Source organism: Fusarium odoratissimum (genome assembly GCF_000260195.1).
Source record: "Fusarium odoratissimum NRRL 54006 unplaced genomic scaffold supercont1.13, whole genome shotgun sequence".
NCBI classification, from domain to species: Eukaryota; Fungi; Ascomycota; class Sordariomycetes; order Hypocreales; family Nectriaceae; genus Fusarium; species Fusarium odoratissimum.
The window spans coordinates 815,777-828,009 of record NW_022158699.1 but is presented as its reverse complement, the minus strand read 5'-3'; the positions used below and the strand labels follow the sequence as shown (position 1 = coordinate 828,009).

At 47.3% G+C, this 12,233-nt stretch overlaps 5 protein-coding genes across 5 annotated transcripts; 4 read left to right on the top strand and 1 right to left on the bottom strand.

Moving 5' to 3' along the window:
* Positions 1-686: 686 nt before the first annotated feature.
* On the top strand, positions 687-3,190 carry FOIG_08718 (uncharacterized protein; the record flags this gene model as incomplete). Its single annotated transcript, XM_031208783.1, has 6 exons — positions 687-851; positions 901-937; positions 993-1,060; positions 1,108-1,481; positions 1,534-1,719; positions 2,905-3,190. 6 exons carry the CDS (start codon positions 687-689, stop codon positions 3,188-3,190), a joined length of 1,116 nt encoding a protein of 371 aa, XP_031061789.1.
* Positions 3,191-3,267: 77 nt separating this feature from the next.
* FOIG_08717 (uncharacterized protein) lies at positions 3,268-5,151 on the top strand (the record flags this gene model as incomplete). The annotated part of the gene is made up of 1 exon (XM_031208782.1): positions 3,268-5,151. One exon carries the CDS (start codon positions 3,268-3,270, stop codon positions 4,747-4,749), a length of 1,482 nt encoding a protein of 493 aa, XP_031061788.1. The 3' UTR covers positions 4,750-5,151.
* Positions 5,152-5,725: 574 nt separating this feature from the next.
* FOIG_08716 (glycerol 3-phosphatase 1) lies at positions 5,726-6,589 on the bottom strand (the record flags this gene model as incomplete). Its single annotated transcript, XM_031208781.1, has 3 exons — positions 5,726-6,261; positions 6,314-6,423; positions 6,471-6,589. 3 exons carry the CDS (start codon positions 6,587-6,589, stop codon positions 5,762-5,764), a joined length of 729 nt encoding a protein of 242 aa, XP_031061787.1. The 3' UTR covers positions 5,726-5,761.
* A 1,778-nt stretch (positions 6,590-8,367) lies between these two features.
* On the top strand, positions 8,368-9,680 carry FOIG_08715 (uncharacterized protein; the record flags this gene model as incomplete). The annotated part of the gene is made up of 2 exons (XM_031208780.1): positions 8,368-9,195; positions 9,477-9,680. The coding sequence occupies 2 exons, from the start codon at positions 8,368-8,370 to the stop codon at positions 9,678-9,680; spliced, it is 1,032 nt and encodes a 343-aa protein (XP_031061786.1).
* A 502-nt stretch (positions 9,681-10,182) lies between these two features.
* Positions 10,183-11,634, top strand: FOIG_08714 (ULK protein kinase; the record flags this gene model as incomplete). The annotated part of the gene is made up of 3 exons (XM_031208779.1): positions 10,183-11,010; positions 11,060-11,520; positions 11,586-11,634. 3 exons carry the CDS (start codon positions 10,183-10,185, stop codon positions 11,632-11,634), a joined length of 1,338 nt encoding a protein of 445 aa, XP_031061785.1.
* Positions 11,635-12,233: the final 599 nt, after the last annotated feature.

The following is a 12,233-nucleotide window of genomic DNA, read 5'->3' as shown; positions in this document are numbered from 1 at the left end:
TTATGCTGCAGCTGGCCGCTAGAACCATTGACACAAGTAGCAATGGCGAAGTTGTGGGTGATACTTGTATTATGTGGTGTCTCAGCACATGGCCATTCTCCTGAACTACTGAACCTTCTTTACCCCCCTGCTGTGTTGTTTACAGCGCCCATTTGCTGCAGGTAACCCCTCCTCGAGCGGAAGAAACAGCCAAATCTGGGGTTTCACAGTAATTCCGCAAGTCTCGAATACGCGGTTCCCTTCCCCGTGCTAGTGTCTGTGCGTTCTGATCGTCCATGACTCGAAAATCCAGCAACTCGGAATAGGCCCATAATTGAAATTGTGAGACGACCCCCTCTCCATTTTGATTCGCTGCTGGGAAGCCTAACAGCCACTTGCTCCCTGGCTAACGAACCTTATTGCTCTAGTCTCAAAGCCACATGGCTGTTTCCGGCTACCGATTGCTCTAACTGATGGTAGCATGTTCCGATCGTTCATAACTTGGGATGAACTGGCGTCAAGTAAGCAGCCCCCAAATTGATGATCTGACATCTGGCTCGATTCTCGACTCTTTAGCCCTTTAGCCACTTTCTCGCGTTGGCTGTATCCTCTACTGACTTAAATCTCTGCCAAGCCGCTGCTCTACAGCTTGGTGAGTGCTCCATTTTGTACTTGTCATCACTCCTTCATACAAGACGTCTATGGCCATGGCTGCTTCAGATTATGCCTCCGAGTCCAGGAGTGCGGTCGCCATAGCTGTTATGGCGACCCTGTCGTCAATTTCTCTTATCGTTGTATCCCTGCGAGTCTACGCCCGGGCCATCATGCTGAGAAACTTTGGCGTCGATGACGCATGTGCGATCCTTGCTTGCGTGGGTCTCGCATTCGATACTGAGAAATGTTCTTACTAATGACAAACAGCTGTTGACGATCGCTGACGCTTGTATCATCGCAACAAGTAAAGGCGCCCTATTAAAGTAATTTTTCTCTTGCATTTCACTAATATACTATAGACGTTAGAAATGGCCTTGGCTCTCATATATCTACACTTTCTGGCGAACAAATTAGTAATTTCTTGAGGGTAGGCTTTACTGATACCCAACTAGCAACCTAGCTAAAACAAGCCAGATGTTTTACTTCTCAACCGTCGTCTACAACCTCGCCCTCGCAGTTATCAAGACAATATTTCTCCTCCAGTATTACCGTGCGATACCTGTGCGCCATTACAAGAAGACATATATCACATCCGTCGTCCTCGTCACTTGCTGGAGTCTCTCTCAAATCTTTCTAAATACTTTTATGTGCGTGCCTATTGCATCCTTCTGGGATGTCACGATCAAGGGCACCTGTATTCTCAACAAATCTTCATTTTATGTCAGCGCGGCGGGTAACATCTTGACCGATATCTTGATCATGGCCCTCCCGATCCCCGTTCTTCGCAGTCTGAAGCTCGGTCGGCGACAAAAGTGGATTCTTATGTCTGTCTTTTGCCTCGGAATTTTGTCAGTTTCTTAAACCTATCTAGGCTTGTCTTTTACGACTAACACGAAACAGCACGTGTCTTATCTCACTCGTTCGCATCAAGTTCCTTAACATTGGTACGGACATCACATGGCATAATGTCGAATCAGCATCTTGGTCAGTCAGCGAGCTGTGCTGTGGTATCATCTGCGCTTGCGTTCCAACTCTCCGGCCTCTGCTATCAGGTCATGAGCGCGGTTCTAGCCATGACCAATCCTCGTACGCAAGGCATGAAAATTCCAGGGGCATTATCACGGCTCGCCAAACAGGTACTTCCCGGAGCCATGAAATGAATGATCTGCCCAGGACGCTTCATTCATCTGAGAGTAAGGATCAGCTCCGTCCCTTAGAGTCAACAATTGTCGTGCGTACCGATGTCGACCAAAAGAGAGGCCGACCACAGCCAGGACATGGTCCGGTGACGCACCGTGTGGTAATACAAGGAAAAGATGAACATAGACATAGTTTGTCTAGCGACTCTGAGGATCCCTTTTCTATGCACCAGGTAGTTTAAGATACTGTATAAACCAAGTTATAGTATAGTAATATTATTCACTTTATAAGTCGGCCTCTTTATATATTTAAGTTAAAGTATATTTATACATTTATTAGTAAAAAATAATAATACCACTTTTATAATAAGTCTTTAATTATAATATTATTTTTAAAAGTTAAGTTATAAATAATAGAAATATTTTATATTTTCTTATAAATAAGTAAAATATTAAAATGACGGGTGTAAATAAGTTATATCTTATTTAATATCAAAATGCATAAGTAGGGCCGAGCCTCCAGCGCCTGGCCTAGTCGAACCTGCTAAGTCAGGTCCATTCTGCCCTGCTTCTCCGCCTGGGTTTTATCCATAACCGTTACCGTCCTTTGGGTCTCATCACGTTACCAGTTACCACCATGACCGCCAGATAGCAACCTCGCGATCTGAAGTTGTGAAGCTCAATTTACGCTTCCTTCCATATACCAGAACTTCGCGGTCAAAATGCAGCGGGGCGGCAGCGACGACGTGCCAATGACAGCAACTTTCCGCCTCAGCACTGCGAATGACTTATAGCTCATTCATTCTAATCGACGGAGTCGCCTCTCGTCCAAAGCCTGCCGCATGTGCCGGGCGCGAAAGGTGAAATGCGATCTAGGCGGGAACTCTAGCGAACAATCCTGTCGTGCGTGTAGACAGGCCAACCTGGAATGTCTCTGGGATACGACAGATGGCCGGAAACGACGCAAACTGCATGTTGGGCATGAACAGGTGGCGGATAGGAGCATTGAAGCGCATCCGCCTCAAACTGGCGGATCATCAATAGAGCATTCGCCAGTGGAGGCGGAGACGGGGTCTGCGAATCAGCTTGTCAGGACGAGGCACCTACCAGACCTCGAAACTAATCCTCTCAGTTTGTTTGGGAGTACCGACCCTGCAACTTCACTCTACTGCGGCCAGTCTCCGATGCCGTGGCACCAGGCAGGAGTCTTAGAGATGGACAATGAAGGCCTAGGGATCATAGGCATGTCGCCAGCGTGGCCCGCTGTTGAAGACTTTGTTCTGAATCTCGACGCCGTCACTTTACCAAGCAATCACCATTCGGCCTCGATTCCACCCTTACTGCGGGAAGGCGACCAAAACAAATCCAACTCCGCATATTCCGAAGATACGGTCCAACGGCGGTGGCTCCAGGCCTGAAGCGACTCTCCGTTGCCGTAGGAGCGCGTTCTGATAGCAGTTCAGGACCACCGTTGGAAGACCTTCGTGAAGCAGATATGTCGACCAGCATGCAACAGGCGCCATCTTCCGTCACTTCCTCGGGCTGTGGAGATGATGCGATGCCAGATTACTTCTACGGACTGCACTTCGACGTGGTATATCGGGCCTTGCATATCTTCTTTCAGACTTTCGGCGGTCATTTTCCCTTTCTTAACAACCAGATCCTTGCCGGCCACGTCCGCTCGAGGCAGGCATCCAAGTTCCTCATTAGCTCCATCTTGGCCCTGACGGCTCGCTTTTGCCCGGCCGACATGTTTCAGTCGACCACAGACAGCGATTCGGAGCCAGGTTACGAGCGGCGGGCAGGGGCACGCTTCCTCAAAGCTGCCAAGGAACAACTCATGTGCCTCTTGGCTGTCCCTGCGCCCGACGTGGTTGCTGGGCTCATCGTCCTTTCGTGGGCAGAATTCGGAAGCAACAGTGGCGAAGGAGGGTTGTGGATGTTCTCAGGCATGGCGATCCGCATGGCGCAGGACCTCGGCCTTCATCGCTCCGACGCGACCGATCTTGATCCGCAAGCGGCTTTCTATGATCACGCCCCGCTTAGTTTGCAGGGCATTAGGGTCCCCACTGACGAACAGTCTGCTCTTCATCAACAAAAGTCGAGACTCGTCATGTTTTGGTCTGCCTTCACTTTAGACGTCTACGTCTCCTTGCTAATGGGGCGTCCGCCCACGATCAGACGTGCCGAGATCGAGGTGCCGCTGCCGACCGCGGACGACATGAAGCCGGTACATCTTGACTTTGATGGTTCTCACAAGATGTGCCACATCATCTTTCCTGCAATGGCACGTTCCATGTACATATTTTCTGAAGCTGTTGAGCTCTTTAATCTGAACAAGGGCGCCGAATACACCTGCTCTCTCGAAGAAATCGAAAACATTGAAAAGAAAGTGGCACAATGCTACCATGGCCTCGACGCTAGTCTTATCTTTAGCACGGATACCTACAAGAAGTCTTCGAGTGATGGGCATGCCGGCCTCTTTTTGATGCTTCACCTCTACTTTTATACCTTCGTCGCGCTCTTGTCAACCAGAAGGTATCGATCTCTTATTGTACACGAGAGGAGTAAGAGATCCGCCCAGGTTGCTTGCCAAAAGATCTTGCAGACTCTGGCGATTGCTGAAGCCGTCGACGATAAGGGATACACGGCGACTCCCTTCCTGGCATATAGTATCTTTGTGGCAGCGTCCACCTTGCTAGAGGACATGGCGCTCGACAACGAAGGAGCTGGCGATTTCATCACTACAGTGGATTTTGCCGATATCGACTTTCTCAGCCAGAAACTCCGCGAGATATCCCGCTTCTTTCACGGCGTCAATGCAACCAGCGACGCTATCCGCGTGAAGAGACGGGGTCGTGGACCCGACAGCGGTAATGGCAGGGAGGACAAGGAAGACGCAGAAAGTCACTGCATTCTCGAGCTTCAAGACAAGGGCATCATCAACAGGTACACGATTCCCTCAACTAGTGACTGAGGCAACCGGAACCCTTGATGTGCACAACTACCTATGAAGGCGAGCTCCCTCGCTGCCACCCTCATGCTGGTCCCATCAGCAGGCCAACTTGACCTGTTCCGGCACCTACTCATACCCCTCCACTTTCAAGTCCTCTATTTCTGTATCTTCTGCTGGAATCTATACAGGGAGTCATAAATGTTCGATTTGTCCCCCGTGAACTCCATCTCGTCTATCCCCTGTGTCGCTTATCAGTGCAGGAAGGCCTTACGTCGGGTCATGACGGTGAATTTCTCACTTACCAGCCGTAAATCTCATGGACAACAATGGAATTTCCTACGAACGTCGAAGCCAACAATCCGCGCGGGATGATATCGTGGTGAGTGATTTGCACCTTATCTGGGATCTATTCGACGAAGTTGGCCTACTTCTTCGATCAGATCTGCTCGATCTCACCCTCAAACTGCTTCATTGATACCATTCCCCGACTGCGAGATGTTTGCTAATTTGCGAGCTCAAAGAAGAGGCCACTGAAACCGCACGAGGTTCACGGCCAGTTTTGTGACGATCATAAGGATTCACAAGGGATAAACCGGTTGTGCTAGGGATTACTAGCGTTACTCATGGATGTTGTTCAAGTCACGTCTGGTAATGTGCCTAAAGGGTATTTAGTGTAACCAAGCTGTATTACTAGCTAAAGTAGCTTATACAAGAGGGTGCAAGGGCCACGAGGTACGAGACCTAAACTTCGAATCGAGACCAACGCTCCAAAAAACAGGGACAGGATTCGAACTTAAATAGCATCCGTCTCACGGTGATCTTGCGTCAAAAGGATTTACTATAAATTATTTTTATTTAGTTAAGAAGATAGGGCAGTTAAATAGCTAGTTAGTTGTGTGAATTCCTGGCAACATGATTTCTGACCTCCCCCTCCCCCCCTCTCCCGTGATGGCATCGTTTCTCTTCCCCTTAGAGTCACTTTCTTAAGTCAACATGCTCTGCAGTTAACGCTCCTGCGTCTGTGCCACCCTTCTCATGCTTCCCTCCCCACAATTGACATCTCAACCACCACCTTCCCGTTCGTATTTCGCAAGATCTTCAGCGACCGCAGATCCTGCAAGATCCAATCAGGCGTCGACGACGCAATCTGCTTATACGTATGGCTAGTTAATAAGCCGATGACCCTACAGCCTGCTGCCTTGCCGGCCGCAATGCCCGCGGGGCTATCCTCGATGACAAGGATGTCGAACCGTTCGTCAACCAGTCCGAGCCTTTCACGCCCCAGTACATAAGCAGCAGGATCTGGCTTGCCGCTCTCCACAGACTCTGCTGTGACGAGGAGTTTTGGCGCTGTCGGCAGTGCTAGATTCCGCGTTTCCCGCCACTGTTGTACAAGTGGTAGGGTACTCGACGTCACAAGAGCCCAGGGCACAGAGTGTGCGGCGAGAGCGGAAAGAAAGTCGATAGCGCCTGGAATCTCCTTCGCCAGGTGCCCGTGGTTGACCAGAATCACGCTTTCAATGGACCTTACGACTAAAAGCAGTCAGTCAAGTACATGGATTTTGAGGTGATCACGACGATTTACAGTCCCAGGTAGCAAAATCTGGTGCAATAACCTGCAGCACATCGAGACTGCGACGACCATGCGACATCTCGAGGATAACTCTTGGGTCGACGTTGATTCTCTTCCCTACACTGGAAGATGTTAGTGCCCACGGACTCTGTCTCAAGTGATCGCTTACTCTGTCCAATGCTTGACGACTGCTTCTGTTGAGTCGATGAGCGTCCCGTCCAGGTCAACGAGGAGCCCGTCAAAAATCGCCTCATTTCTTTGACATTCTCCAGCTTGAGGTCCGTTCATCTTATTTATTGTGTAGAAAGAAAGTCGTAGCACGAGACAAGCACGAAAGCCCCCGACAAGGATGTCTGTGCCTTTAAACCTTGAGCTTCATCGGCACTTTACCCCTTTGGGATCTCCGGGCTATCTCATCCGAGTAACTGCGACTCACCTACGAGTGGCTCCGAATGGGTTCAGGACTTAATACGTTTGTCCTACTAGTCGTCAAATTGGCAACATGAATCCACCTCACACATTTTCCTAGCCCCATTTTCCCCGGAGATAGAAAGGTAATGCCCGTAACAGGCTTCTCCGTCGGACAATGTAACGGCCCCGCTATCTACTTACCCAACTTTGCACAACGGTGCCGAGAAGTCAGGCTCGGGGTGAAATGAGAATACGCAGCGTTTTCTCACCCAAACAATACCACCAAAATCCCTTAATGCTTAATATTTCATTAACATAATTAATTAATTCCAAGGCCATCAGAGTCTCGAACTTTAGCCAAATAGAGTTGGAGGAGATCCTCCAGCACGGCAACGTCGTAGGGGCTAAATCATCCCTAACAACTTAAAGCGACTGACTGACCCCCCGGTCACATAGTGGTTGCACAAGGTCAGCCCAGTTAGTCTGCCTTGGGCATGAATTTTCAATACTCAGCCTCCAATAAACGGTGTCTTAGGTTCTTCACCAGTCCCGCCAAGCCAGACTCAACCACCTTGCCGCATTATTCTAAAACATAAATATCCGCAAGGTCATTTAATCGATCACATCACAGCTTCCCCCCTCAAGACCCAACTTTCACTATTGGAATAATGAACCTTTACCATCCTCTTACTTCTGACAAGAAACATTTTGATATCAGAATTTGCATACTACTACCCAAAAGCCACGGCACTCTGATCACTTGCAAGCTAAAAACTTTAAACTTACTGGAAGACAAGGTCGACTATGAAGCCCTTTCTTACGCTTGGGGCAGCTCCGAGGATAACGCGACGATAACAGTAAATGAAACCACGCTGCAAGTCACCCGAAATCTGACAGACGCCCTGACGTATCTGAGACACGACGTAAAATTGCGTTCTCTTTGGATCGACGCCATCTGCATAAATCAATCCGATGTAGATGAGAGAAATTCGCAAGTTCGTGCAATGGGCCGGATCTATTCCTCTGCCTCGTGTGTCATTTCATGGCTTGGGCTTATGGATGATCCCATTGACTATGTTGAACAAATGAAAACAGCAAGGTCGTTGATCGAATTGGCCAGATCATACTCGACAGACGAACTATTTGCACTATTGCTGGACAGCCCAAGCAAAGAGGACCTTGAAAAAGTATTTGAAGATGGTCTCTATTCTCTCCAGCTTGTCATCGGCGAACGAAAGTATCGTCCGCCTTATTGGCGAAGAGCTTGGATTATCCAAGAAGTCAGCTCAGCTCGATTTTGGAAATTGCAATCGGGTGCGCTTTGCATTTCAGAAGGGGATATTGAAGTAGTCATGGAAATACTCAAGGACCCCAGGGTAAAGACTGTCATGAAGACAAAGTATCAAGAACGAAGGCTTCGAGCACTGATAGGTCTCAATTCTTTCTTGTCTGTATCAGTGTATCGCAGCATTCTCTGTTCCCCCGAGACGTCACTTTCAGAGTTGTTCATAAGTTCTCCCAATCAGGGAACGTCAGCATTGTTGACTCCTAGGACTCAAGGTTCTTGGCCTTTACTTAGTCTCTTGAGGCATAGTTGGTCAAGACTATGCGTAGATCCAAGGGACAAAGTGTTTTCTATCTTAGCGGCCTCCGACATGAAAGATAGCCGTTCCCAACGGCTCGAAATCGATTATACGAGATCAATTTCTAGAGTATATACAGAATCAGCCAAGGCCATTATTGAGACTAGCTGTTCTCTCGATGTCCTTTCTTATGTCAATGCGGCAGATAGAACCGGCTCATGGGATCTGCCATCATGGGTTCCGAATTGGGGCACATATAAAACACCTGACACAGCGGATCGACCGATCTCTTATAACCAACAACGAGCCATGGGTAACTCAGTAGCTCGAGTCAGTTTTCTACAACGTTCCGGAAAAGAAGTACTACTTGCTTGGGGAATTTGTTTCGGTACAGTAGTGGGGTTGAGAGATCCGTTGATTAATATCGACACAGAGCGGATGAGAGACAAAGCCCGAATTGCGAACCTTGAATACCTAAGCTTATACCGCCAGCTTCCATTAGTCTTCAGAGACCTATCAGAATTAGCACTGCCGAATCAACTTTCAGGTGAATCTTTCCGCCGCACATGCTCTCTTGGCCTTCTTGGTCACGAAGTCGATGATTCATTCGGAGAACTTCTCGATGAACTGCCACTGGAATCTTCGGACAACAAACAAGCCCTAAGTTCAACTGCTGAGAGCCTTATCAAAAGGTTCGGCTATAGATATAGGACAATGGCATTAGCATTGGCGAATCGTTCAATATTCGTGGTCAAGCCAACCAACTTGGGCAAAATACAGCTCAACTATGAGATCGGAATAGGTGAGGCCGCCGCGGTCCAAGAATCTGACCTTGTGTGCCTCCTTGAAGGCTGTGGCACGCCACTGATCCTGAGGCCAATGGGTTCGCAACACGTGGTGGTGTGTGCTGCATATGTTGATTCCCTGATGGCTGGATTTGGATTTTCCTGCATGAGAGAGGGGCTGTTTGAGGCTCAGAAATTCCAACTCGTCTAGACCTTCCTCCAGCTCAGTGCCTACATAAAGAGGTTTTCCGTATCTGATTTTGCCGCTCCATCTGAACCTTATACATCATTACAAGACCCAACTCACCAATCTCTGTCCCTTGAAGTCACAGCCCTATCTACCTCTCGGTGGTGAGTAAAAGTGCTGAAGTCACCATATAGTACTAAAACTCATAGTCCATGATGACTGAACTTGAAGATAAAGTCAGGCGCGAGGAGGGCATAGTGTCGCGGCCAGAATCAACTCTGAACAATTCATCTGAAAACACGGGTCAGGCAACATATCAACAACCTGAAGAAGAAACCACTACCCAGGGTCAAGAAGATACTTCGGAGAGGCGACCAAGGAAGGACGAAGACAAGCGATCTTCCGAGAACTGATAGTCCTATATGCACGAAATAGCTATACTGAGAATTCAACACTGGTTATGCAAAACATAATTGCAAATTCTAACATCTGTTTCCAGGGCTTTTGGCACTGCGTTTACCAGTACCAACGTGACCCATCAAGAGAGGAGGCATATACTTTATCTTTTTTACGTGTTCTGTGAGGCTGAAAAGCCCTTTCATGCGTGTCAGCTTATGTGGCTTAAATCATTGGATCATGCCCTATTATTTGGTTTCATCGCACGATTTGCAACCAATAAACCTCCCTGATTCTATCTGGAGGGTGCTACAGTGTTTGTAATTTCATGCATTGTAATTTTCATATGGCCAATCACTAGAACTTTTACCTCTTCTCCCGTTTCAGCTCTCATCACAAGAATTCCTTATGCCGGTTCTCTGATGAATTCGCAATTTCTAACCGAATCATCCTTATATCTTGGCATTAGCCTTCTTTGTCCCTTCGTTCAAGACGCATCCTGCAAGTTGTATATTAGCAATGGACCCAGATATTCTTGCTGTTCTCTTCCCACTGGAAACAAACGCAAAAAGAGCTTTCCGACTCCCCGAAAATGCGTCATTCCATCACAAACCAAGTACCCCGCACAGTGACGGGCAAAACCGGGATTATGGGAAGAGTTGGGACAGCTGTGAACACCTCGAGATCCATTTTCAGCATCCTCGACGCAAGTTTGGTTGTCCTGACGAAATCAGGCAGCCTGACTACAAAAGACCTCGCTGGACAATTGGGGGCGATCCAACATCTACTGTCTACTTGGGAAAAGATCTCTTAATCGAGCCTGAAGCCCTAGAATTGAGCATTTATCGCGAATATAAGCCTTACATTGTTTTATCCCGCCGTTCGAGTAACACAGAAACCTTTCCTATGGTCTCTGTTAGCTTTGATGGTCAAAATAAGTCGGAAGCTTTCTGTGGCAGCTCTATCCTTGCATTCCAGCCAGGTTCCATGGCGCCATGGAAGAATGTGACGATAAGTATAGGGCCACTTTCTTTTCGAATTATATTTCCCAACCATCATCAGAGTCCTTCTGATCCTCCATACCTTCAGAATCTAGTCCAGAGTGCATCCTGGTTCCCTCCGGTTGGATCTGACGTGGGGAGTAGGTACCCATTACTCGAGCCACAACGTTATCATCGAGATGAAATTCTTGGTCAAGGAGGGTTTGGGGCAGTCTACAAATATATCCAATACGCCAGTGGGCGGAAGTATGCTGGAAAAGCTATCAAACCATCGAAAAATGACCCTAACGGGCAGAACACCATGGAAAAGGTGAAAAAGGAATTCACTTACATGTCAAGAGACTCTGTACGTTGTGAATCTTATTTTAAAAGGCTTGTTCTAACAATATGCACAGCGCTTCATTGTCGAAGTGCTAGGTATAGTAAGGGATGGCTTTGGGTCTCCCGTGATACTTATGCCGATATATCCTCTTGGGAGCTTAGCTGGCTGTTCCCTCACGGAGAAAGAGTCTGTTACCGCTTTCAGACAAATCCTTGTGGGACTTATGCAGCTCAAGAATTATGACATATTACATCGGGATATAAAACCAGGCAATATTTTAATTAGGAAGCGGACGCCAAAAACCTTCCAGATTGTACTTGCAGACTTTGGCATCGCGGGTAAATATACAGAACAGTCCGAGTACTTCTATGGAACAGCATATTATAAGGCACCCGAAATCTTCGACGAAACGGCGAAAGTAGTCGATGACAGGTCTGATGTGTGGTCTACGGGCATTGTTATGCTTGAGAAGATGTATGGTCTTGATAAAGAAGAATTCCCTAAGCCCAAAAGCGACTCTGAAAGGGAAGAATGGTATGCCAACTGGCAGAAGGAAGTGAGGCGGAAGGTTGAAGGTATTAACTCTGAGTCTGAGCTAGGATGTTTGATGAAGATAATGCTTCAGAGAATCTTTGTGGATTGTGGTGAGAGAGTTGATGCTTGGCGATGCCATGGGACTGGTTCTCAAATCAAGCTGTGGAGTAGGCATTCACTAACACTTCGTGCGCGTTGGTGGAGGTCTTGGGTGAAATGGGTGGATGGAGTACCAGAAATGCGAAAACAAGAAAACCAGGGGGATAGGGAAAGGAAAAGAAACTTATTAAATATGGGTTAATCTTTATATCCAAGATTGAAAATAATATTATAGTAAGTTATATTATAGGCAAAAATTCACCTTATATTATCTTCCTCGTATGTTGCCTCAGTTGCTTTTGCTGCGACATATTACTATTGCTGATGCCCAATCTACTCAACGGGCCGCGGAGATTGTTATACTCTAGCCAGTATCTCAACGGCAACGTGTAGACACAAATCAGAATTGCGCAAGTCTTAACCAATCTCTATCTCGCTTCTACCGTTCTTATAGTGTTATTGGCCGAGCTCTGAATACGCAATAATACCTTATATATTTTTACTTCTATCTATTAACCTAGTATTACTATAAATATTATACTGTAAGAATAATAGTTTCCAACTATAAATAATGCTGTAGATAATCTCTAAATTACAGACCTATAAAAAGATAT